Source organism: Solea solea, chromosome 19 (genome assembly GCF_958295425.1).
Source record: "Solea solea chromosome 19, fSolSol10.1, whole genome shotgun sequence".
Classification (NCBI taxonomy): domain Eukaryota; kingdom Metazoa; phylum Chordata; class Actinopteri; order Pleuronectiformes; family Soleidae; genus Solea; species Solea solea.
Window position 1 is genome coordinate 12,628,715 of NC_081152.1, and position 27,527 is coordinate 12,656,241.

General features: G+C 40.7%; 1 protein-coding gene across 4 annotated transcripts in view; it reads right to left on the reverse strand.

Moving 5' to 3' along the window:
- Positions 1–5,493: 5,493 nt before the first annotated feature.
- Positions 5,494–27,527, reverse strand: part of pdlim5b (PDZ and LIM domain 5b) — a 34,187-nt gene continuing 12,153 nt past the window's right edge. The window contains exons 3-15 of one of the 4 annotated variants that reach the window (XM_058617299.1): positions 25,063–25,214; positions 17,670–17,697; positions 14,834–14,856; positions 14,111–14,131; positions 13,905–13,931; positions 13,536–13,690; positions 12,780–12,807; positions 10,334–10,497; positions 8,369–8,549; positions 8,075–8,255; positions 7,150–7,270; positions 6,946–7,061; positions 5,494–6,647 (exon numbers count right to left, since the gene is read on the reverse strand). In XM_058617299.1, coding sequence (XP_058473282.1) covers positions 6,558–6,647; positions 6,946–7,061; positions 7,150–7,270; positions 8,075–8,255; positions 8,369–8,549; positions 10,334–10,497; positions 12,780–12,807; positions 13,536–13,690; positions 13,905–13,931; positions 14,111–14,131; positions 14,834–14,856; positions 17,670–17,697; positions 25,063–25,214 — 1,287 coding nt within the window. In that variant the 3' untranslated portion in view covers positions 5,494–6,557. Of the gene's footprint in view, positions 6,648–6,945; positions 7,062–7,149; positions 7,271–8,074; positions 8,256–8,368; positions 8,550–10,333; positions 10,498–12,779; positions 12,808–13,535; positions 13,691–13,904; positions 13,932–14,110; positions 14,132–14,833; positions 14,857–16,863; positions 17,370–17,669; positions 17,698–25,062; positions 25,215–27,527 lie in introns of all 4 variants that reach the window. The other 3 variants (XM_058617300.1, XM_058617302.1, XM_058617298.1) reach the window with 3 other exon arrangements.

Below are 27,527 nucleotides of genomic sequence, written 5' to 3' on the forward strand. Positions count from 1 at the left end.
TACACTTACTGAAGTATTAAGTATGTCAGAAATAATGGCTATTTTTATTTTGCAATCTAAATAAAAGTTTGTGAAATTGTACTCCTTTCAATTTCCTGGTTGTTTTTTTTGGCTATGTCATGTGAGCTGCAGTTGTAAAGTTGTCCTAATGCATACATTTTCTTGAAGTGTAGTAAAATCAGTGTTCTGCATGTTTGTGTTGCAAAAGTGTTTTTATATTCATATTTCATACATGATAATTATGCACACTCAACATAAGAGCGTTATATTAAATGAGTTTGGTACAATCTGTTATGTCAAACAGATGTACTGAAGTCTTAAGTCTTTGCTCAATATCCCCAGCAGCAAAGTCAGAGTGACTTCCTGTTGGGTGAAAGGTGTGTCCGTAAACGTGTTCAGGGACAGTCCCTTGACTCACATATCAAGGTTTGTGCATATCAGACAATGTTACACTTTACTTCCTGTTTTGGGCGTGTCTACTTCCTGTGGAGAGGTCACGTTTTACAGACATGTTCAGGGCGAGTCTGAGGTCTCACATATCAAGTTTCAAGTGGATACAACAATCCCAATTAGAGCAGCATGAGAAACTGTAAATGTTCGATTTGATAGATTTGTAGGCAAATGCCTCCATCATGTGGCGAACAAAGGTTACTGCACTGACAAACCACTTAGTAGTGTGGGTCCTGTGCAGTGTTCTTATGTCAACACCGTTGAACGATTTGTTATCATATTCAGCAAGCATCATCTACCATGTGTTTTACATGTTTTCATTCATTTTGAGTATGATACAATGAAATTTGTTAAAGTTATAAGGGAAATTGTGAAATTGTATTTTCTGTTACCACCGGAAGGCGCTGTTTTTAAAATGTACAGTTTTTACATAGGCATCTTCAGCAAGATCCCATCATCGATCGTCACTAGTTTGGTTAAGATCTGACCTTTCATCGCAAAGTTATAAGAGTTTGTTGTTGTAGCGAAATACCAGACGTCATATTGTCTGCCGTCAACAGGGGGCACTGTTTTTGAAAGTGAATATTTTCATATAGGCATCTTCAGGGATTGACTATCATCAATCCTAGCAAGTTTGGTTCAGATTGGAATAGCATTCGCAAAGTGGTAGCAGTTTGTTTTTTGTCGCAAATATCTGACTTTGCAGTGTTGTCATTGCAACACTGTTGAACAATTTGTTATCATATTAGGCACGCATCATCTACCATGTGTTTTGAATGTTTTCCCAAATTTTGAGTTTGATACAAGGAAATTTGTTAAAGTTATCAGGGAAATTGTGAACTTGTACTTTCTGTTACCACCAGGTGGCACTGTTTCCAAAATTTACAGTTTTTGCATAGGCATCTTCAGCAAAAGCCCATCATCGATCATCACAAATTTGGTTAAGATCTGACCTTCAATCGCAAAGTTATAAGAGTTTGTTGTGTGTTGCGAAATACCAGACTTCCTAGTGTTTGCCACCACCAAGAGGCGATGTTTTCAAAATTTACAGTTTTTGCATAGACATCTTTAGCAGGGGTCCATCATCGATTGTCACTTGTTTGGTTAATATCTGACCTTCCATGGCAAAGTTATAAGAGATTGTTGTGTGTTGCGAGGAATCGTGATTTTCGCCAACTTTGCCACCCTTCTTCTTGTTCGCCATGATACTTAATGAAAAGATTTTGATATCTTTGGATCCTCCACTTGTCCACAGTGACCTCACAAAGTTTGAAGGTGATACCATTAAAGCTCTGTGACAAGTGCATTCACATACCATTGGTGCGAAATGGCCAAAATCTCCAAAAAATTTACTTTCAATCCAAGATGGCAGCTTTCCTGTTCGTTTTAGAGCTTAGGCTGCTTTGAATTTTTTGACCGTCCCGACCTAAGGAACGCGTGAGTACCAAGTTTAGTGCATGTACATTAAACGTGCTCCTCAGGAGGACAAGTGTTAGGGGTTATAAGAGTTTTGCCTTTTGTTGTGAAGAATATGAATGAACGCCAACTTTGGCGCCCCCTATCTCAAAAACCATGCGACATTTTGAAAAACTTTTAATATCTTTAGATCCTCAACTTGTCCACAGTGACCTCACAAAGTTTGAAGGTGATCCCATTAAAGCTCTGTGACAAGTGCGTTCACATACCATTGGTGCGAAATGGCCAAAATCTGCCAAAAATGTACTTTCAATCCAAGATGGCGGCTTTCCTGTTCGTTTTAGAGCTTCGGCTACGCTGACTTTTTTGACCGTCTGGACCTAAGGAACGCGTGAGTACCAAGTTTCGTGCATGTACATTCAACGTGCTCCTCAGGAGGACAAGTTTTACGGGTTGTAAGAGTTTCACCTTTTGTTGTGAAAAATATGAATGAACACCAACTTTGGCGCCCCCTATCTCGTACACCGAGCGACATTTTAAAAAGCTTTCAGGAACTTATGCTCGGCAACTTGTTCACAGTGACCTCACCAACTTTCAAGATGATCGCATAAAAACTCTAGGATTAGTTCATTCAAATATCAGGTGTCATAGTGTCTGCTGTCACCAGGGGGCGCTGTTTTTGAAAGTGAATATTTTCATATAGGCGTCTTCAGGGCCAGACTATCATCAATCCAAGCAAGTTTGGTTCAGATCGGACTCGGATTCGTAAAGTTGTAGCAGTTTGTTTTTTGTCACAAATATCTGACTTTGCAGTGTTGCTGTGGCAACACCGTTGAACGATTTGTTATCATATTAAGCACGCATCATCAAACATGTGTTTTAAATGTTTTCCCAAATTTTGAGTTTGATACGATTAACTCTGTAAAAGTTATAACCGAAATTGTTTTTTTTTGTATATTTTGTTACCACAAGGAGGCACTGTGCTCAAAATTTACGTTTTTTTCACAGACTTCTTCAGCAATGGTCCATCATCAACCCTAGGTAATTTGGTTGGGATGTGACCTTCTATCGCAAAGTTATAAGAGTTTTGTTGCCTGTGGCGAAACATTAAAATGTTCACCAACTTTGCCGGCCCCTTACTCTTACGCCATAATACCTATTGAAAAGATTTTGATACCTTTGGATCCTCAACTTGTCCAAAGTGACCTCACCAAGTTTGAAGGTGATCCCATGAAAGATCTAGGACAAATCTGTTCAAATATCATTGGTGTGAAATGGCCAAAATCAGCAAAGCATTTACTTTCAATCCAAGATGGCGGCTTTCCTGTTAGTTTTAGAGCATAGGCTACGCTGACTTTTTTGACCGGCCCGACCTAAGGAACACGTGTACCAAGTTTCGTGCATGTACATTAAACGTGCTCCTCAGGACCACAAGTTTTAGGGGGTGGAGCAGGTTTTTGGCCCGTCCACTTTCACCAGGGGGCGCTGATTTTGACTTGAAATATTTTCACATAGGTTTGTTCAGGGCCAGACTATCAACAATCCTAGCAAGTTTGGCTCAGATTGGACCAGGATTGGCAAAGTTGTGACAGTTTTTTTTTTTTTGTATTTTCTACCACCACCAGGAGGCGCTGTTTTCAAAATTTATTGTTTTCGGCAATATAGTCGCCTACAGCAACTACCCATTATCAATCATAGGAAGTTTGGTTGGGATTGGATCTTCCATCGCAAAGTTATAAGAGTTTCGCTTTTTGTAGTGAAAAATAGGAATTTACACCCACTTTGGCGCCCCCTATCTCGTACACCATGAGACATTTTAAAAAACTTTTGATAACTTAAGTTCCTCAACTGGTTCACAGTGACCTGACCAAGTTTAAAGGTGATCGCACAAGAACTCTAGGATTAATTCATTCAAATACCAGAGGTCATATTGTCTCCGTCACCAGGGGGTGCTGTTTTTGAAAGTGAATATTTTCATATAGGTGTCTTCAGGGCCGGACTATCATCAATCCTAGCAAGTTTGGTTCAGATTGGACTAGGATTCGCAAAGTGGTAGCAGTTTGTTTTTTTGTCGCAAAAATCCGACTTTGCATCATTACCATGGCAACATCATGTAACGATACGCCATCATATTGAGCACGCATAGTCTACCTTGTGTTTAGAATCTTTTAACCAATTTTGAGTTTGATACAATCATTTCTGTAAAAGTTATTCCCGAAATTGTAAAAGTAACTTTTTTTTTTAGATTTTCTGCCACCACCAGGAGGCGATGTTTACAAACTTAACAGTTTTTGCATAGGCATCTTCAGCAAGGGCCCATCATCTATCGCCACAAGTTTGGTTAAGATCGGACCTTCTATCGCAAAGTTATAAGAGTTTTGTTGCCTGTGGCGAAAATCTTAAATTTTCACCAACTTTGACGCCCCCTTTCTCGTACGCCATGATACTTATAAAAAAGTTTTCAGGAACTTTAGATCCTCAACTTGTCCACAGTGACCTCACCAAATTTGAACGTGATCCCATGTAAGCTCTAGGACAAGTTCGTTCAAATACCGATGGTGCGAAATGGCCAAAATAGGCCAAAAATGGCCATTCAACCAAAGATGGCGGCCTTCCTGTAGGATTTACAGCGGCGCCAGCACGACATTTTTGGACCGTCCTGACATGCTTAACATGTGTACCAACTTTCGTGCATGTACGTGAAACACGAGAAAAATCGGCCTGATGAAAGCTGTTTTTCATTTTCGTAAGCCCCGCCCACTTCCAATTTTGTACGCAGTGTCCCCGAAGTACTTTCAGACGTAAATTTACACCAGGTTTGATGCACTCGCAAAAATTGGTGAGTTTTCGTGTATGGGAAAGGCCTCAAAAAGGCGATTCATTTAGAGGAATAATAATAATAATAATAATAATAAAAAGAATAATCTTCACAGTTTCAATAGGGTTCTTGCAACCAAGTTGCTCGAACCCTAATAATAATAATAATAAAAAGAATAATCTTCACAGTTTCAATAGGGTTCTTGCAACCAAGTTGCTCGAACCCTAATAACTCTTACGATTACAATAGGGTTCTTGCAACCAAGTTGCTCGAACCCTAATAAAAAGAATAATCTTCACAGTTTCAATAGGGTTCTTGCAACCAAGTTGCTCGAACCCTAATAACTCTTACGATTACAATAGGGTTCTTGCAACCAAGTTGCTCGAACCCTAATAATAATCTTTTGCATTTCAATAGGGTTCTTGCAACCTTGTTGCTCGAACCCTAATAATCCTTCCAGTTTCAATAGGGTTCTTGCAACCTTGTTGCTCGAACCCTAATAAAACAAGAGCCCATCAGTCTCAACATTCTGCAATGAGGAAAGGACATAAAAGCTAATGACTGAGCAAAAATGATCAGGAATAAAAATAAAAGAGAAGAAGAATATATAACTAATGAAAATGCAGTGAGTAAAAAAAAGAAGCTAAAAAGCTTTTTCATGAAAAAGCTAATTCATGAAGAGTGTGTTGAAGAAAGTTAAATTAAATGTAAATAAAAGTATTAAAGTATAAAATACAATGATAAGGAGTTACAATACTGAGTAAAATCCCTCAGCCATTAAAAAGAAGATAAGATTTATACACCACAGCTTTGATTGTGGTCACTGTTGAACCCTTTTATTTGAAATGAAAGGAAAGCCATGCTCGTTTATGCCTAATCCAACGAGAGGATAAACAAATAACAAACACTCTTATACATAGAAAGTGTGCAAAGGCAAAAGGGCAAAAAATGATTTCTGGAAGCATATATTAAAATAGTTTTGTGTTAAGAGACTGAGGTCTGCCCAAAAAATTAAAAATAAAAGATGACCAGAAAAAAACATGAACAGATCCTGATAAAGACAGTTTGGCATACACACTGCATCAAAAGTTGAAAAATATATATATATAAAATAATAAAAAGACATTACGTTAGATCTGATCAGCACAAAATTAATTCCATTTGTCAGGAATGATGAATTCAGCACATTTTCACATGGTTACTAAAATAAGCATGTCATGCTGGTTGTTATCACTACTAGATCTGTCTTTTCAATCACTGGCTGAATTTAATCCTTTACCAATGAGTGCATTCATTTACTGGGAGTCGTTAAATACCATATTAATTTAGAAGAATTCAAAATATTAATAGCCAAATAAAATTTTATTCTGAAGGCCCCAATGCCTTTAAATTTTACTTTTGCCATATCTCGTTGAATGTAAGGTGACTACTCACAAATAAATATACTTAAAATCTTAAATAATCCTAATTTCTAGATGTTGCATTTGCATGACACAGATGTAGTACATTTCTAATGATGTTTAAATATGTGACCCCTGAGGGGTTCAGTAGGTCATTGCCGTAAACACGTATTCTACAAAGAGCTGAACGTTCCACCCGCATAAATGAAAAACAATCCCAGCACAAATCCATGTGACACAAATCCACTCACACGGATACAGAGCTGGAGGAAAAGGGGGCTAACAGTGTATTCAAATGTACACCTGCATTATCATCCAAAAAAGAGCTAATGAATACACAAGAATAACGCCTAAAGTGGAGCCTCTGACCCAAAGTTATTTCAACAGAATACAGAGTAATCAGATTTTGTTGAGATTTAATATCTGAAGGACATGTGAATCGCCGTAAACGGACACCAGAGCTTGACCCCAGGTCAGACATTGACAGTGTGGGCGTGCTTCTTGCACAAAGGCTTGTCCTTTTTGGAAAAGAACGCCTGACCTTCCAGATTAGTCGAGCAGACCTGAGGAAAGACACAAAGATACAGAGGACAGAGTTGTTATTATAACTATTAGAAATATTTCCTGGTAACTCTTTCTCAATTATGTCATGTGACCACGTTTCATTGGTCAACTGAGCTGGTATAGTTGATGAGATACATGTTGCCGTCTATTTAAGATTATTAAGTTTAAGTTCTTCTTTTCCTTGTTTCTCCTGTTTTCCAAGAACACGTGACTAAACTATCAAAACAAACTATCCTTTGTTACACTGTGGATGTCACCTGAGCAAACCAGTAAGTGATGTTGCTTCTTTGCACCTACCGTGCACACGAAGCAGGTGTCGTGCCAGGTGAATCCCAGGGCGTCCAGGAACTTGTCGCCTGCCTCGATGGGGAACTCACAGCCGTGGCAGTTGGTCCCAAACAGGTTGTAGTAGTCTGAGTATTGACAACAGAAAGTATTATTAGCATTTCTGCACCCAAGGTTCGCCTTCACGACGTTGCTTTTTGGGACTTCCTGCGGTACCTTTTTCACAGTATGGCAGTCCGTCCTCCATGTGAAACGTGTTGCCCCTGATCGGCTGTTGGCAGGCAGTGCAGACAAAACAATACACGTGCCAGGATTGTTTTAGGGCGTTCATGACCTCCTGCAGAGGAAGCATATTGAGAAACAGCATGTTGAAGTTAATATTTTATGGTTCTAAAATGATCTAGGTTTCTTTTTTTTAATGATGCAGTGTTGGACAGGTTTTTTTAAAAAGCTATGTTTATTCACTATGACCATGGAACAAGACTTTCAGTCAGCCTCGGAGAGAATCTTGCAAACTAGAGATCTATCCTGAATACCTCAGGGCTCTGAACGTTGTGGAAGACACATCACTGCAACATTGTGTAGACAACAGACTGGGGTGGTTTTGCCTATCCTCAAGAAAGGGGGCTATAGGGTGTGCTCTAACTATAAGGGGATCACACTCCTCAGCCTCTCTGAGAAAGTCTACACCAGGGTATAGGAGAGGAGAGTCCAGCTGTTAGTCAGACCTTGGATTCAGGAGGAAAATTCCGTGACCCTGGGTCAGACCCAGGACTCACTGGAGAGATTACATCTCTCCACTGGCTTGGGATCCTTCCAGAGAAGCTAGTGGAAGTGGCCGGGGAGAGGAGTGTCTGTCTGGGTTACTCTTTTTTTCTAGGACTGCTGCCCCCGCAACCCCGGATAAGCAGATGATGATTATGAAGTGATGTACAACAAGTTTCTTTTGGAGCTGAATCCACTTAACACTTCAAATCATTTTTGTAAATTGTAATCCCTTCCACTACTTGTTACTGGGTGAAGTAATAGCATAAAAAGAGTAACACATTACTGCCCAACGCTGATGTTAAACCTTATTAGGTTGTATAATTAACTTATACTACAGTGGATGAAGTTGTGTACGTTAGACGTTACAACTCACCCCAAGAATCTTCTGGTTGCAGCGGGAGCAGGTCGGGGCGAAGAACTGCTCGTAGCAGCTTCCACAGTACACCTGGCCTCTCTCCTCCACAAATCCATGCTCGACCAGGGAGGAGTGGCAGTGAGCACAGTTGAATTCCTCAGGGTGCCATGACATGCCCATGGCCACAAGGAACGGGCCCCTGGTGAGAAGAAACGAGGGACAGGTGATTCCTGGGAATCTATTATTGTAAATTAAAGACCAACTATCTGCACAGTCTAAGTATGATTTTAGAGCATTATTTTCCCTAGTTACCTGATGACATTGTTGCACTTGTTGCACATTGGGGTGCGTGTTCCGGCTGGGATGTGCTCAGCCTGCTGCATAAGAGAGTTGAGGTCCTCTGGATGTGGCTGTGGAGTGGGGCGGTCCGGACCTCTTGGAGCAGGGCCAGTGACTTTGCCAAATGAAGGAGCTGCTCCACCCTTTGGAAAACCTAAACCAGAGGGGTACAATAATAGGTCATTACTTTAACGGCATTGCATGAATGTGCTCCATTAAACCGTTAAACCAAAATAATGTTCCCCCAATTGAAAATGAGTGAACAATCACGTAAACCACTAAATAATCCTGCCTGAATTCTGTTTTATTTTAACCCTGTACTGAAAAAGGGACAGATTTTTTTTGATACCCAGAAAATAATAAAATAATGCCCCGCTCTCTTCCTTTCATTACGTGAAGAGGATGAAGAATATTTCCTATTGCAGTGCAAAGAGACTTTCAGGATGGAGGTCAGTGGTGGTGATCCTCAGAGGGAATATTAAGGAAGACAGCGATTGGGACAATCTATTATTAAAGCCTTGGGAGGTCAAAGGAGAAGTGCTCCCAAAACAGTGAACAGATAAATGGAGGGGGTCAATGGCCAGAGACTAAGAAGTGGTGGGAATTAACTGAGGTTGAGTTGGTGAGCAATTGCAGGTTAGGTTTTATAATCTTAAAATAATTTACTGACATATAATTACTGTATTTAAAGTGTATTTAAAGACCCGCTCATGCCATTCACAGGCCACTTAGCTCTTGTACATGGTATATTAAAAATCTGAAAGCACTTGAAATGTTAAAACTATCCGATCATTGTTGTTTCATGGGCTATTTTCATTAATTGTAAGGTAAATGGGGTGTTTTTACACACAAATATATTCATTAAGTATTCCATACTTGTTCACCTGAAATATTCAAAGGACAATATTATATATAAACTGCTGAAAATACAAAATGTGGCCATGGGCCTCTTCCTAAGTTATACAAAATGTATTTGTTAGTATACCCTGGTGTCTTTTGCACTTTTATGACAATAGAAAATAGAAAAGCAGCACAAAGTGTTTGTATCATGTAACCAAAATAGGATCAGAAAATTCTGGAACTTGTTTTCCAGATATTAAACAGACAATTATCCATACCACGTCCTTCCATTTAAATGAATAGAATACAAACAATATTCTCTAGTGGCATCCTATGTTGTGTCATATCTGTGTGATCTACATCTACGTGTGAGTCGGTTGTCGCTGTATGAGGAAGATAAAGTAATCCCAGCAGGACTGTAAATGACTGTCAGTATTGTCCATTGTGATAATGAATTGAGTACACTATACAAACTCCTCTTTACAGACTGAATCACATCAAGTGTGTCTTTTTATCGCGTCTGCTTTTGGCGAATATTTACTGACCAAAAATGGGTCATTCACGTCTAATTCTAAGGTCACTTACCACTGCCCTGTTCCACATGGTCGACACAAAATACAAGTTTGTTGACTTGGACCGCAGCACATCTGACGTTAATCTGATGAACACAACTGCCAACTGAGAACCAATTCTACTCTTTTTCCTGAGGCGCCATTACACAGCCATTTATGAAAAGGGCCTCTCGAGAAACACATTAAGGCACATGAGTGTATCTGTTGATAAGTGAAAAACTGTGTCCTAGTAGTTAGTGCTAATAATTGCCCTTAAATGATGCCTTTCAGTAAATATTTATCCTGACCACCGCAGGGATTGCTACATGTAAGAATCCGTTTAGCTACAGCAATCTTAGAATAAGCCAATCATAAGAGCTCATTAACTGTATACAGAGCTTATAACCTTAAATGACTTGGATTCAGGTAATAATCCTGCATTGGATGTTACAGCTGATCAGCAGATAGAGGAGAGTTGCTGCCCTCTCTTGGCTAAAAGAAGAAACTACACATAAGAACATGTATTTCTAAGAAAATGCAAGCCTACCTCCCGGACCTCCTGGCTGATACAAGGGCTTGTTCTGTGCCGCAGGGCTCACGAAAGTGGACCCAGGGACAACGTTGCCGTTCCTGGGTGCCGCCGCCGATTTGGAGTACGTCTTTGCTGCAGGCGACGTGTGGGCCGTGGGAGTGGATTTGTCAAGTGCCTCACTAAGAAACAGACATACATACTTCATATAAATACTAACTCACGACTACACACACACACACACTCTCTATGAGTAGTAATTTATCTTACATAGAGACTTGTCATCTTGATTCATTTTGGAAAAAAAGTCGACCAAGATTCAAGATTCCTGCTCGCTTGTGCGTCAAGGTTTAAAAGTCAAAAATTTGTCCAAACAACTTGCTCCATAAGGTTTTTAAGCTACTGTCAATTCCAGGTGATGATATCGCCTTAGTGTCTATTATATAACCAGCTTGCCCTCAAACATTACCCTTCATTTGATGATTTGGCAGCAGGAGATAACTTGTATGAGCTCAGTGAGGGTTTATTACCTTTTTTTTTTTTTTCTCCCCCCAGAAAAGAAGAAGTAGAGGCACTACTGCAAAAATAATGGTGTCTTTTCCAATATGGCAGCATAAAGCATAAAGAGCCACAATATATCTGAGGAGAAAATGAGCAGTGCAAGTATTTCTGCTCAACAATTTCACCGCTTTCAATTCAAGTTGACGACCTCCTGTTGGGCAGCAAAGTGTCTCAGACGCAGGGAAACACTGGTGTATTGTTGCATGTGTTGTGTTTCTCAACAGGTTATGATACAATTTAATGCTTTGACAATCCGGCACATAATAAGCTGCTTCTCATATTAAACTGTTTTTTATTGAATAATAATTGTTTTTTTTTTCTTGCTACAAAATAATATATACTAAAAACCACAGATTCAAGGTTATGTTTTATCGTATTTTCTGCCACTTATGCAGTCTTGTTGCACACTAATTAGAAGCATACTGGGATTATATTGGGGATATAATATAATAACATTGACAAAATCTATTAAATTATACAATATCATGCACTGATTTTATACAGTATTGAGCATCTATGATCTCTATGATTGTATTATTTATGTAAAAAAAAGTGACATTTGAAAAAGACAGAAGTCACAGATAACGTGTCGTTTCAAGGTTTGTATTTTACGCTCATTGGACTCACGAGAGTTTTCATCGTTTTCTGTAAAGGAAGAAGGAGAGAAGGAAGGAAGGAAAGAGATAGGCAGAAGCAGCGGTAGGCAAATGAAGTTTATTGAGATCAAATCATTAAAGATTGACAAACTATTTATGTTAGTATAGAAAACAGAGGCAAACATGCACAGAAAAATGAAGTTACAGGTCACAGATCAAGTGGAGGGAAAGGAACTCGGAGGCTCAGAAACAAGGAAAAGTACACGACAATAATATAATATGTTTCTTGAAACAATCTAGTACAAACAGAAGATACGATTCTTTACAACACTGTTTACTGGTCATTAACCTTTTTTCTCCTATGTCTAAACTTTGGAATTGGACATTTATGGAGACTGTGTTCTCACAGTCGACATAAGAAGGCAGCGTAAGTTATATCATCGTCAAAATAAAATAAATAAAACAATACCAAGAACAAAGCACACTTTTCTTTTTTTTCTCACAGTTACACGTTAAGCAATCGCGCTGAAATGTCATGATGCCAATCTCTCAGCTTGTTGTACTGGCGTCCTACAACCTCTGGGTCCACCTTGTTTGCTCTGAGTTTTCCCAGAAGACGAGATTAAAAGAGAGAAAGGAAAAGAAAAGAAAAGAAAAGACGGTAGAAACATTAAAGTAGGAGACGAGGAGGCAGAGGAAGAGATTAAGGAAATAAAAAAACAGCAGGTCACAGAAAACACACAGCTGCGAGTAAAGATGAAATAATTTTGCAGATGTGTGTTACATTACAAACCAAAGAGGTTTTCTTTAGGGGCAGCGCATTGAATTAAACCTCACAAATGAACAGGAATCTCCTTCTGGCATAGCTGCTATTACCCACAATCCCACATAATTACCCCCAGTTTCCAGTGAGTGACACACTGATTATTTGGGGATCTCATTTGGAGGCCATACCATGTTTACAGCAGAGACAAAATCAGGGTGAGACTCAGAGGAGCAGTAGCCATTACGGCATAGGACGAGTCATCGTCCTATGCCGGTCATCTCCGCTAAGCCATGTTCCTCGGTGCGGTCTGTCCAAATTTAGCCTTAAATTAAGTGCAATGCTGCAGGATCGTAAGATAAGGGAAATCGGGACTTAACTTTGAACCCCTCTGACTAAATAGAAACGCTTACACAAGGATTCAGAGCGCCAAGTCTAGCTTGAAAATAATTAGAACTGTAACTACACTATTGATAAAACAGATGTTTTACATAGAGAAGACAAAAGAGAAAGACAGACGGACTCACAAACACAAACCACTTACTTCTTCCCACTGTTCTCTGGAACTTGCTCTGTAACAATGAAAATAAAAAGACCAATAAAAATGTAAGAAATGTCCCATTTGCAGATTTTTTCTTCGAGAGGCATGTCCATCTCTCCTCCAACGTATTCTTGTCGTCATAAGAACTGAACGACTGAAACAGTGACTTCTCTGCAATGTTGTTCACAGCTGCAGAGAGAGCGGTGCACAGTGAATGCATTAAAAATGCAGATTACAAACACCACAAAGGCCCCGGTAACGGAATGAAGAGAGGTGAAAGACAAATCTCTCATCTTTCTTCAGTCTAATAAATGAGCAACTGTTAAAATGTCACTTTGCATCAGCCGAACAGTAGCTGCAGCCCTTTAAGGATGGAGCGCGGCCCAAAGCCGCAGCCTTCTCATGTAACCGTCTGTGTCACTTACAGTCAAAACAGAAGTATAAAAGATTCATGGAGCCCAACGCTGATGAAAACTCAATTCTATTATTTAAAGGAACTGTGAAATCACTATAATCTACAGAGGGTTTTGGGTTTTACAATAAAATAATGTGATTATAAAAGAGGGAAAATAATAAAAGTCAGTTATAAAGGAGAGATTAGACTAAGGAGGGTATTTCTTTTGGATAAATATGTGAAGTACTCTGGCTTAAAGTGATTTAAAAGCTTTATGAATCTGAGCCTGACAACACTCAGCATGTTATTATTTTATAAGAAATAAGCCTGAAGTAGTGTTTTGTCTGACCAAAGTTGGTACACACCGTTTTCAGTGCCAGTGAGCTGGGCCAGGATACGGAAGGAGCGGGACTGGGAGGTTCCTGTCCGGGGGTGCCAGTCCTCCGTGTCCTCAATCAGACGCTTCTTGCTGGCGTCGCTCAGCGGAGACGCGTGGTTCTCAGGCTCAACGGCGGGTTTCCTGTACAGATGGACCAAAAAAAAAATGAAGCTGTTAGAGAAGTAGACAGAAATAAAGTATTCACAGGATAACAATACACACGTTTCACAAACACACGAATGCATCGCCACACATAGTGTACTAACTGCCGACTGCTTCACATTCACAACCAGGGTGCAGCTTGTAGATACACGTTTGACACTTTGACCTAACATCTGTTAGGCTTCACAATTACCTCCTCGGTCTAGGTGTAGGTGGAGTTCTGCAGGCGAGCAGTGAGAAGGCGGCGAGCAGAGATGCAGAGAGAAACGTAGTCTCATCAGGTGTAGGTATCATTTATAGCACAGTATATACATATATGTATATATATATATTTATATACAATATGTATATATATATATACATATATAATATATAGAAAAAGTGTTCCGTCCTACTTACTTAAGAATTCTGTGAGGCTCACTATTAAGAGAGAAGACCACAGAGTAGAATTCAGCCACATATTAAAGCAGCAGTGGGTACGTCTTAAGCAAGTGACCAGCCATTAAATCACTACACCAAAAAACTGGTGAAATTCTCATTCCCTGCATACTGACGTGTGTGGGTGTTTGCAGCAGTGACTACATCTCACCACAAGATGTCAGTAATAACAACAGAAAGCTCACCTTCACTCTTGATAATAATTAAGAATGCAATATTGTGTTAATGGTTTACACACACAGCTGAGTTTGAGTCCTGCTCTGAACCGCGATGCAATTAAAAGTCTTGTTTAACTCTAGCATTTGGAGTTTGTTTCAGTAGATTAGTGTTTATTTACGTGAGTGTCAGGTGGGCGGAGGTGAAAGATGAAGACGGCACAAGTCTGGCTATTCTTATCCAAAGCTGAATGTGTGTGGCTCGTAATTTGAAATGCCTTAAGCAAACACACAGTGCTGACACACACAAATGCAGAGCTGTGCCGACAGCGCTGTCCGCTCACGGTGTAAAATACACAGAACATGAGTGTGTTGACAATACGAGCCGTTTGGACCCTTGAAATAACGACGTGCTATGAGAGGATGGGAATGAATACATGAGGTCTGCGTGGGTTAGGTCAAAGAGGTGCAAGCAAGCCTTTAGTAATCACAAAGCAGAGACGAGTTTATGATCGTTCACAGCACTAACTTGATGTCTGTGTCTTCTTCCTCCTGTTGGCGGAGACAAGGGTAAAAGGGAAAAGAACTGAAGTGAAGTGAAGGAAGAAAGAGCACGAAAAAAAAAAAAGACCAGATGGAGAAAACAGTCCCGACACACATGCTCTTCCACCGAAAAAGGCCCTTCTGAGAGGATGTGTGGGTAGAAAACCACAGAAATCTCCCAGGGACGGTGTGCAGGTCAAAGAAACAAACGCACACATGCAGAGACAAATGCACTCCACTTCATAAATGACAGGCCGAGGTTTCATGTGAGAGGGAGAGAACCCAGCAATGGTTGAGTGACAGTAGGACGTATCGTCTTTGTATATTTTCATCATTGGACATTTTGTCTTCTGTGGACTTTAGTCAGTGGTATTTCTTGGGCGTCAAACAAAAACAATAAAATGTAAAACTTCTGAATGAAAATATCGGAAAACAAGGAGACTGAGGTTATGTATTTTGCTTTGTAGTGTTCTTACATAAGAACTTTAGAATTTAACCTATAGAAATCACTATTACCATTCAAGGTAACAGACTATTTAAATGTGGCTGCTTTTCAATGACGTCATCTGCTTTACCCATTACGGTTCCGAAACAAAGCCTCTATGGAAGGTGAGGAAGGAAATATTTGGGTTGTCTTTTGTTTTTACATTATATTGTGTGGATTAGTTATTGACATTCTAAGTCAACATAAAGATATTGTTTTGACCCCTAGCGGCACAAATGACATATTGTGTTTAATTAATGTTGCTTTACATCTCCAGATATTGGTGGGAAAAAGGTGCCTCAGATGTATTAAATGTGATTTTTTTATTTTTTTTACCTCAGGTGACAGAAATAAGCAAGGGTGGCACTTGAGCACTTTAAGTTTATTCAGTCGACCGTAACCCGTCAGTGAACCGTAACCACAATGATAGAGCCCGGAGCAGCCAAACTTAGTGCTGTCCTTGGTCCCTTAGAGTGCAGCGCTGCCAGGATCCTGCTAATTAGAAACAAGTGTTACACCAGCTCTGCCTGTCGGGCAGGCAGACAGACAGTGTGCTTGGCAGAGCCGTTCACCCGAACGCCAGTTAATGATAGGCAGACAGTAGCATCAGTTAGCGAGTCGTCTAGACTCTGTTCCTTTTCCAATTGCCCTGTGGAAGATGTGAACAAGATGTGCAAGCGTGTCTTGGATCTTCCTCGTGTGCAGCTGTGTGAAAACTTAGGTGATTCAGTATTAGGTCAAAAAAAAACACAATATTATACACATATTTTGAGGTAAAAATGGGGCAAAGAAAAGCAGAGTGGAGTATCTGATTTTCTGTAATACGAGTACATTCCTTCAGATGAAGAAAAATGTCAACTATTATGCGGTGACTGTGGATCACAATTCCTCCTCGACCTGCTCCCCGAAGCACTTGATTATGCCAAAGTAAACATTTTTTTGTGAAAATCATCTGTATGTAAAGTGGCTGCAGAAAGTACTGAGACCTTTTCACTTTCTGGGCACTTGATTGTGTTGTAGGGTTATCTTTAAATTCATAGAATTGCCATGTGTTATCCCCTTAATCTTAACTCAATAACCTGGGCCATTCAGCCATGCTAATGCTGGCACTGCGTCAAGACAAGTCCCTGACTGTCCTCGAGTGTCCCGGCCAGAGCTGAGACATAAAACCCATAGCTGTGGAGGAGAGAGACCTTAAGATGGCAGTTCACAGACATTTCTCATCCAGAAGCCTGAGAGGGTTTGCCAGGGTGAACTGAATAAACTCCACAAATCCTGCACAAAGTACACAAAGTTTGTGGGGACTTCACTAAGAAGTCCCAACTGAATATGGTCTTAAATCACAGGTTTTAGTTTTTGATTTTTTAATAAATTTAGTGAGTTTTTGGCTGTAGATTAAAAGGCACATATGTGGTTGAATTTAAAACTAAATCCACAACACGATAAAATGTGCAAAAGATTGAAGAGGTGGTCTGCAGACATTGTAAAGCCACTATTTGCTGTATATACCATTTTGAGTTTTTGGTACCTACCCATTGATGGGCTCTGACAGCCCCTGGCTCTCCAAAAGACCTCGTCTCTGTCCCACTGCAACCTCACAAGCATTGGCATTAGAGTAGAGGTTGATAGGTGTGTTATAGACGGAGGACTGCGGGGCAGCGGGCTGTGAGGAGGGGGCAGTCACTCTGGCTGGGGATGAGGAGTTAGATGAGGAGGAAGAGACAGATGGGGAGGTGAAGGTGGCGCGTCCAGGGCTAGACCTGGGAGCTGAGTTGGCCGGAGTTGAGTTTGGGGCGGGTAGAGTGGACCTCAGCGGAAATGGGGGCTGTGGCGGCTGAGAGGGAGCAGCTGGTGTAAAAGCAGACGATTCAGAAGGAATGGAAGCAACTTTGGGGGCCGCGCTCACACTGCTGCCAACCCCGAATGGCCGAGCTGTCTTGTTGTACGCGGGGCTGGACTGACTTGACGGCTTGGTGTATGTGGTGCTTGAAACGGGGTGCGTGATCGGGACAGGCTTAATGATTTCTTGAGGTTCGTCCTGGATAAAGGTGAAGACACACAACATGCACACACACAGCAAATTCACAATAAATCCATGCATGTAAACCAGCATTCCCAAAAGCACTGCACAATAATCACATCAAAATCAACAGTGTACACACAGCAGCTATATAAATCCAAGGCATGCCTGTGACGTCACTTATGCATGCCACACCAAATTTGTGTTGTGACAAACTCTCAGAAGGGCACAATAAGCACGCTCACCTCACATAAACAGAATTCAAGTACAGTATATTTGAATTAACGTGCAATTTTAAGTGAATGTTTTTCTCCTTACCTTAGGCACTTCATCTTTAGGAGAGGGTCTGTGAAGACAAAGACAACGATGAAATCGCTGCTCACACAACACATTTATACCACTCATTTGCCATTTTTAAATGAAGTTTCTTCTTATTTTCATTCTTTTTTGTCAAAGATTCAATATTGTCACTTGAATGTCACATCGCTGTGTTGCAGCAACATTATTTTGATTAAAAACCAAAAATGAATAAATCAAAGGTAACTAAAAGAGCTGAAACAATTACTTGATTCATCGGTTTGAAGCTTTTTTTCATGAGTAAAACAAGATTTCTGAATGTTTCAGCTTCTTAAATGTGAACATTTTCTTAATTTCTTTGCTCCATATAACAAAGATATCATTAAAAGTGAATCATTTTGGTTTGTGGACAAAACAAGACATTTAAAAACCCCATCATTTCCACATTTAACGTTTTCTGACATTTTATGGACCAAACGATTACTCAATTAATCGAGAAAATAATCCACAGATTAATCGATTATAAAAAATAATCGTTAGTTGCAGCTCTAGTAACTAAATAGATCCGGGAATGGTATGAAAAGTCCCAGTACTAGAAACTGTCTTTCACTGCATATTGGAATAAATGTAAACAAATGGCAGCCTAGATATATTCAGAGTTGTATGCACCAGAAAATGGATAATAACAATTATATGAAATGTGTTAATGTGCTGAAGCATACGAAATGGCCAGTGTGTCTGAAACCACTGTATTTCAGGGTGCGTCTACATGGAAGCCTCTGCTGCTGAGGTGTGACGTAGATCTGGTTTATTTTTTAGTAGCTCGCACAGTTTTATCACCTGTGGGAGACCTTGTAAGGTGGCTTAAATGACTAAAAATGACCTTGTAGTAAAGCGGCAACACTCTGTCAACAGCGTGTCCTATATTTGGTCCTGACATGCAGACAGTGTGTGCCTCAATCCTCATAAAAGCCAGAATACAAAAACAAAGAAGAAAAAAAAGACAGTGAGTCAGCAAGGCTGGTTCCAGACCCTGAGCGAGAGTATGTCTGCTGGCGTCCTTCCTTTCTCTGCCATATTAGGAAAACAGTCAAACTCTCATGCGTTTCCTGACTGAGCTAAAGAGCAACAACTGAGACTTGGACCGGCTCATTATGACAGAGCCCCACCCTGCGACCAGATGTCGATGGCATCCATGCACGTATGTGTTTACAGTTTCCACTTAGCAGTCAATGTCAAAGTATTTTCCAGAAAACTTGCGTTATTGGATTAGTTTATGGAGAAAGACAATGCTGCGTCAATTGTCAATACGACATTTTTAAAAATAAATAAATAAAAAACTAAAGTGAAGACAGCACATTTCCTCATACACAGGAACCGGTCTGCAATGATGCAGTGAATATCTGCAATCAGTGGCTCCGTGTGGAGTGGATGACAAAAAGCAGCAGCTGAGGTGGTCTCACAAACATCTGCACTGCTCGGCACCTCTCTGTTGTCCTGCTATTACAGAGAGAGAGACAAACACTGTGCAAGTGTGTGGTCTCACAGTCTTGGACAGGACAGTTCTCATGTCTGTTGTCCTCCTGTTGTCGGTGCATGAACTCATTCTAATTTTTTCCCAGCGGCCTCTGCAACACACTCCCTGTGACTCACCGCACAACGAATATGACTGGAAACGTAAGAAAAACAAACTTTTGTTTGTTAACCTTCAACAAACGTGTCTTACAGTATTGTATTTCATGCGTAGGTATTTACAAAATGAATAAAAACACATACAAATTGTACTGCAGGTAAGGGATGAAACTCTTGCATTTCAAAAAAAGCTGTGTGTTTTTTCACATAATGTCATATTTTGTGGTTTCTGTGATCATTTCAAATACAAAAGCTGAAACGAGAAGTCTTTTGGTCGTTATCAGACTGCAGCTTGTGTCGTTTGCGAGCACAAAAACATCGCTACTGTTAAAGATCTAGTCATGGCTCTGCTCAGCCTCAAACGCACTTCAGCCGCTTCTTAATCTAATCAGGATGTCTTGTTTTATTAGATTACCTCTGCAGATATTAACAATGTTACCTCAGGGGGTCAAAGTAAGACTATAACAGTATATATATCTAAATAAAAGCTCATAAATATAAGGAAATTAACGTAAATTAACAGATTAGGTTCACGTGCAAACGTACAGTACTTCACTGTCTCACACACACGGCTCCAGAATGATCAAATGAGAAGGTTAACCAGAGAAATATGCTTGAGGTCAAAGCAGATGAACATGTTTCCACCCTGCCCATGTCTCCATGTTTGAGGGGCCAAGAGAAACAATCTGGCATATGGCATTTGAGTGAATGATGAAATAGCGAAAAGACACCGCTTTCTCACCACAGACAGACACACACACACACACGCCTTTACAAGTCAATTCTTTCAACATGGTTGGCATATCGCTTAAATCAGTATCGCCTTTCGTTTTCCTAGCACTGTCCTCACTTCACTCTTCAGGAGGCGAAAACTGCAAACTTTAATTCTGTGATAATCTAAATATGAGCATCTACCTCTGGCTCTGCCCTCTGCCTCGGATTTTGTTTACTCTTATCACGTCAAACGGGTTCAGAGCCGGTTCCAAGTCGTGCTACGATACGCAGCGCACGGTAGAGAGCATCCATCATACATCCTATTGATGGCAAGTGCAGGTTACGTTGTTCCACAACCTTGTCAAACACAATCCGTCCCTCTTTCCCCCCCCCCCACTTATATTTAACCTGTGTCATGAATGTTACGGCTCTGTGGGAAACACTGTTTTCTCAGATGAAGACGCAAGGAAAAAAAGCGTGAAAAAGAGGAAAAACACGGAGAAATAAAAACATGGGAAAGCAAAACATGACATCCAACAGAGGGAGGCAGAATGAAGAGGGTGTGGAAAATGACCTCTTTTTTCTGTTTTTCTGTGCAGCCGGCCTATCCGCTCAGTGGCAAAATTCACAGCTTGTGTCTGGCACACGGCCTCCCCTCCTGCCCCCGCTCTTCCTCTTCACACCGCTCGCTCATATTAAACCAAGAAAAACAATCGCGGAGGAGGGCGTTTGGATTTATTACTGGATAGAGTCAGGTCGGATGGTTTCAGAAAGAGAGAAACAGAAATGTGACTGCTATTTAAAGTGAAGTGGAGTTACATTATGCAACCATAACAATACCCGGATACTTCCCCTATGAGGGCTAATACGTGTCTATTTCAAGTATGAACCCGGCACACTCTCCCATATCAGCAGTTATGTACCTACATTGTAGTTAAGGCGGACCTCACCGCTTGTCATGATATGAATAAGTGCGCCTGTCATGGCGAGTAAATTGTAGGTTTAATCACAGGTCAAGACGAGGAACACATGGTTTTGCATTTAATTGCGTGCAAAGCAAAACAGGTTTCATGGAGTCAAGCTTGATAAATAGAAGCAAGTGAAGAAATGAGGTCGGGTTTCTGGACACGGCGTCCATGGCTGAATCAGCTATGTTTTATAATCCAGGTCCAGCCGACGTACTAATCCTCCATCCTTTCTTACTTAACTTCCGACCACCACACCACATCTGGCTGAGGCAGCCACAGGTCAGTGGGGGGGGCTCTGTGTTGCAACTGACTGTCCTCCTTTTCACCTTGTTATGATCGTAACATATGACTTGTTGGGTGTACATATATAAAATGTGTACATTTAACCCACTGACCTGCAGCTGATTCTTATTTAGCTTCAATAACTGGCCTTTGAATGGGAACTTGGCTTGTGCCCAAAATGGCAGCCAGTTCGAGTCCCCGCCAGGTCAAGGGGAACCCCTGAGCAAGGTACCCAATCCCCATTGCTCATTGCTAATTGGACACTTTAAATTGACCCCAGCCACGGGGGGGGGGGGGGGGGGGGGGGCTAAAAAAAACTGGCTATTAAATCCTACAATACAGTAGCAACAGCACTGACTGCATGATAAACAGATCATCAAATATTAAGAAGAGAAATAGAAACAGAGGTTATGAATTTAACCTAACTTCAATCTTAAACTATTCACCTAAGCCTCATGCGTCCTTGGATCTCTCTCCCTCTCTCTCTCTGTCTTGCACCCGCACACACAAAACACAACAATCGCACGAGTGGAAAATAAACAGAATCTGAGAAGCCTTTGCAGCAGAAGCTTAAACAAAGTCAATTCTCTTGATCTTGTATTTTTTATTTTTTATTTTGAGGGTTTGGAACCAGGTGCAGACGGACCACAACCTTTGTCGAGTGGTGGTGTTTCACTGCACCATGCTGCATATTTCACTGACAATAAACAAACATCAATTATCATACTTTCCTCAGGCTACTTCCCACAGCCGCCTGGTGACTGTTAGCTGCTCAGCGACAAGTTTTCCATGATGGTGGAAGAAAAACGTGCCCAAAAAAATCCACTGATAACTGCTGACAATGAAAAAACTACACATATACTCTATTCAAATGAAGGGAACTCACAAACACAACATAAAACTATGATTAAGATGAGTCTGTAGGTGACCTTCACTTCTCAAACTCAATGTTGAACTGAATTTTTAGCTATTCTACTGAACAAAAACAAATAAAACCCCACTGTATTAACTGACAATGGTGTGCTGGCAAGGCTCCTGTATAAAAGTGCACTATGGTAAAACTGAAGCTGTAAATCCTCTTCAAAATAAAAGGCAGGATCCGCAGCGTAAACAGCCTGAATAGCAAATACTTCTTTTCTGGCAGTGATCCCCCCCAAACAAACAAACAAACAATGTTTTGACATATTTTCCTGAGACCACAGTCTTGGAAAGGAAAACATGTCTGTCCGTCCGCTCCCCCCCACATCTAAAAAGGAAAGAACAATATAAACCCTCTTTGCCCATTGAGTAAGATATGTTATGATTAGTGGAACAACAGGATGAGGAGGAAGTCCATTACCTCTCTGATGAAAACATGTTTTCTCTCTCCTGGTAACAAGGGAAATAGCTTAAAGATACTAAATCAATATTCATGGGTGTTTACTGTGTAGGAAAGACACTGTGCAGTTATATTTAAATCAATTTTATTGGACATTTTTCAGCTATTGATCACTTGAATTTACTAATTTCATTAACTTTGAACTTTTTTGGACAATGCCAACGTGCTGTTTGCATTACATTTACTTTATTATCCAGCCCCTGAGGGTGAAATCAGTGCCCGTTGCAAATGGTAAATGGTTTGTATTTATATAGCACTTTCATACAGCACATCTATTTTCTATCACTCCTCTTTCATACCCATTCACACACTGCCAGCACAGCTGTCAGGTGGTTAAGTGTCTTTCCCAAGGACGCATCGGCATGTAGGCTAGCGGAGAACCTTGGAGTTGTGTTTTGGACTCGCTCTACCACTGAGCTACCGATGCCCTTTACTATACTAACGTGATCTGTTCTGGCACTTTGTGTGTAAATAAGTTAAATAAGCAGTGCTTGAAATAGGCCAGTACTGTACCAGCACTTCTTAATTTGACTATTTTAAATACCGGCACTTTTATTTGCATACTGGCACGTCTCACGAGATGCCCATTTAAATTCATTACCATGACCTAGAATCACTATTTCCAAGGCTGCACCATGTGACCTTCACCCATTGTCCCAAGAGTCTAGTTGTGAACATCAATAACATCTTCTGGTCTTTTATTTACTATAAATAATGATTTAGTAATAATACTGGCACATTTTGTTCCCATTTCACACGCTGGTTAAAAGGGTAAAAAAGGGGCAAAATGGCAAATATGCTCTGAGTCATGCTATCATAATAGTGAGCGATGTGTGCGTTTAAGCAATTATACCGTTTTATACATTCCTTCTTGTCATGTAACAGCTTTGAAGAGGGAAAACCGTAACAAGAAATCATTGATCATTTTTAAGGAGACGTTGTTCAGCAGGTGATTCTAGTTGTGGCTTACATGTAAAAAGACTGGGGACATCACTGTGCACCAATTACCCACGGAAGATTACATGCAGCTGTGATTACGCGGCTATTTTAAAAAACTCGATTCCCACGATTAAAGTGCAGGGGCCCCCTTTCTCTGTGATGTGGTGATGGACACGCAACCCGGTCCTTGCGTTTCTGTCAACATGTTTTATAGCCTGGAAAGAGTGCGTGCTTCCCCTTGTTTGTGAGTGACACTGAAGCTGCTCTTCTTCAAACTTGGCTGCAGAAAATGCCCCTGTCTTGAGTCAAGTGCTTGGCTTAAACTCATGGGAAGTGATCACTCTTTTGGAACGTTTCATATTCGTCTCATCTCCTAAATAAAAGAAAGCAAACAGCCATTCCACGCAACCATTTCCAAGACGGGTAAACAAATACAGAACGGTCAGTATTGTGAGCGTTCGTGCTGCATTTGAGCTTTTTGTTAGTATTTTGTGTCCATATAAAGGAAACTTTACCCTTCTTCTGTAGCCTTTCACTCACAAAAACTCTCCCTTGCTGAACAAATACAATGAAACCTCTGTTGGTTCCCTGCTTTCTTTTTCTTTGAGGCATACATTAATGAAAAGGAGGCTGATGAAGCTTTCATTTACCGGCATATTTCTTTTTTTCCCTAATGGTAGGAGAGCGGAGTAGCATGCTGATGAACTCATGTGTGATCACATACAAACCAAGGCTGAAGCCTGAGCTAATGATTTCTACAGATTCCGTGGTGCTACACAGCCCAGGCAGGAGGAACATGTATAAATCATTAATTAAGACCGTTGCTATAATAACACAGACCTCAGGTTCTTCATTTTCTTCTGTGTGTGCTGTATAGCATTAATGTCATACAAGTACCAGTTCAAATAACACTTTTGGACACACGTCCTTAATAGAGATTCTTTAACAATTTAACCGTGACAAGTGATTTTGCTGCATGATTATTAATCATGTAATGTAAATGTCACAGTATAAACTCTAACATATCTCAATTAACATCACGCTTTTATCTCCACATGACCGTAATCATAACGCAGATGGCAGGATAAAGCAATGCTAACATATGATTAATGATGTTAATATTGCCCTTTTGACATTTCCCAAAAACCCCTGGAGGAGCTCAGGGCCGCAGCATCTGCTGTGGCAAAACACTACACTTTTCCAAATCAGTGCAAGAGGAAGGTCATCTGTTTTAAATGATGGAAAAGGCAAATTGAAGACAGCCTAAATCAACCAAATATGGTAATCACGCTTCCTATTTCTAAAATGGTTTTGTTTGTCAGGTCAGCACCCGGTGAGAATTAGCTCCAAATGCACTTTGTACGAGTTCCAGCATCAGGCTAAAGCACACACCAGGAACTGCGGACAAATCAGCAAAATCAACAAAGGGCGCATTTTATCGCTGATCTAGAAAATAGTGTTTTATAAATGGGACGCCGTGTGCATGTGTGGGAGCCGTTACCTCTGTAGAGTGAGGCTGAGGCCGTCGGTGCAGGCTTTTATCTTGTTCTGGGCCTCGAGGTGATTCATGCTCTCAGTGGAAATACCATTAATGGAAAGAATGATGTCTCCGATGCTCATCTTGGCTCGGATCGCCTTGCCGCCGTCGCTCAGCTACAATCAAGCAAATGAGAAAACAGGCTCATCATCACCACATACTTGCAGCACAAGAGTATCAAACACAGTTGCACCAACTTTGTCTCTGGTTCGAGAAGCGTGATAAACCCCCTCTGCGTTTGATTTCTTCCTCAAAATAGCAAAGCAATGTGCTCTCCTTTCCGTTTCCTGTCTTATGTAACCTTTCTTCAGATTAGATAGGCATCTTATTTCCACCAGCAAATGACAATTGCCCACAAATCCAAACCACAGGAAAACTGAGTATGTATTGAATATTTCAATGACAAATATCTTGAGACATATGAATCCAAGAACATGTAATTACCAAAATGCGATAAATGATGCTCATTCAGTACAGCGTCTATAACTAGAACTTCAGCAGCTGGAGTCGTTTGTGTCTCTTTCTTTCTTTCTTTCTTTGCACAACTGCATTTGGGAACGATGTAAATCTTTATTTCTGCCCTGAGATTTCCATGGGCCACATGCATTGACTGTACTCAAAGACTTGTCGCCACTCCAGGTTTTTCTGTGCTGCGCGCTTCATCAGTTATATGTGGTGCCGAAAGGTGCTGGTGAACAGGTTGTGTGCGCTATGAGCTTTACTGTACTGTATGTCCTGACCTGGGGCCACAGAGTTAGAAAGCTTTTTCACAGAAATTAATGTTTTTCCATCAGGCATCTCAGCATTTGTATATTTGAGAGTGTAAAATGTCTTTATCTGTTTAATGAATTGTGAAGTTAATCTATTTAAACATGTCGAAAGAGTTAAGAGGGTTTTATACATTTTCCAAAGCAACTTAAAGAGGGGAAAAATCTATCTCTAGTAACATTGACTCTGTTCTGTCACCCAGCGAGAGAGTGCAAACCAGGGTTCACATCCGTCAGGTGTTCCTTTTATTGATTTCAACCATGCTGAGACATGATTTTAACAGACAGGAAGCAACGCAATAAAACCATGACGACAGCATGACTCGCTAGTGTGACTTGACAGTGAGTGATGGACCAGCCATTACACAAGGCTGCGCACACCTTATCAAATGTGAGCACACACTTACGCACTGAAACCTGTAATTACCACAGTAGAGGAACAAGTAGACACTTGTTCTTCTACTGTGGTTAGGGTTAGGGTTACTACTCTGGTAATCACACAATATCAAAAACATCCAGTTTCTGTACCCAAAGAGTTCACCTGAGATCTCACACTGCTTGTGATTGGCTGTCTCAAAGCGTAAAGGAAGTCATGAGTAGTGACAGAGCTCATACCCCAAAGGAGAAGAGAAAGACGGGGCTTGTGGGGAACACCCAAGGTGCATCAAATAAAAATGAGAGCAGAAGGTTGGTCCATGTTCAACAGCAGCTAGACGACGAGCAGACCAGCTACAACTAAATTTCACTGTCATGTGTAAAATGGATGCAATAAAATTGGTATTGCTTAGGATCTGGCATCAAGAAATTGATACAAATAACACTCTTGAATAAATACCCAGGTGAGGTTTTTTTTTAATTTAGTATTCATTTGGAAATAAATAGTATAACACTGACATGAAGCATGGCAGACGTATCGTGACGGTTCAACATAAAACTGGAACTCACGACAGATAAGTGTCAGATAATACCTCCAGATAAATCCAGATTAAATTTCTATTGAGCAGTAAAATAGAAAACAGTCTATATGACCCAGCTCTGATTAGACAGATATTATCAGAAGATATTCCATCATCCAATTACCGAAAGAATGTTTCCAGGTTAGTTAATGGTGAGCGTTTTAAATGAGCCCCGGACATAAACAATATACCATTGTGTCAACCCTCACACAGACAAACTAGGGAAGAGAGTGGGAGGGAGAGGGAGAAAGAATGAGGAAGTGACAAAGCGGGGGTGGCAGCGACCCACTCATTTCTCTGGAGTTCCTTGCATCATTATCAAGTAAGATCGGCAGGCGCCGGGGCCGAATGTGCATCAACCGTCTGCGGTTGATGTATGCATACCAGCATCTCGGAAGCCTATGGCGCGGCTGCATGCCAAGTGTGACGCACAAAGGGCCCACGATGCTCGCTATACACAGGCATGCACAAAGCTTCAACTGACTCACAATGTCTGACACGGACTCACAGAGACACCTGTCAACTTTCACTTGTGAGTCTGTCCTGACTCATTTCATTTTGGTTAAAAAAAATAATCACTCACTGCGCCAATAAAGAGAGTGAGGGATCACAGCAGTTCACCGTGTGGCCCCCGGAAGGTCAACAGCAGAGTAAAGCAGGTGAAGGACTGTTGAATGAACATGTCCCTGGGACATGTCTCCCCCTC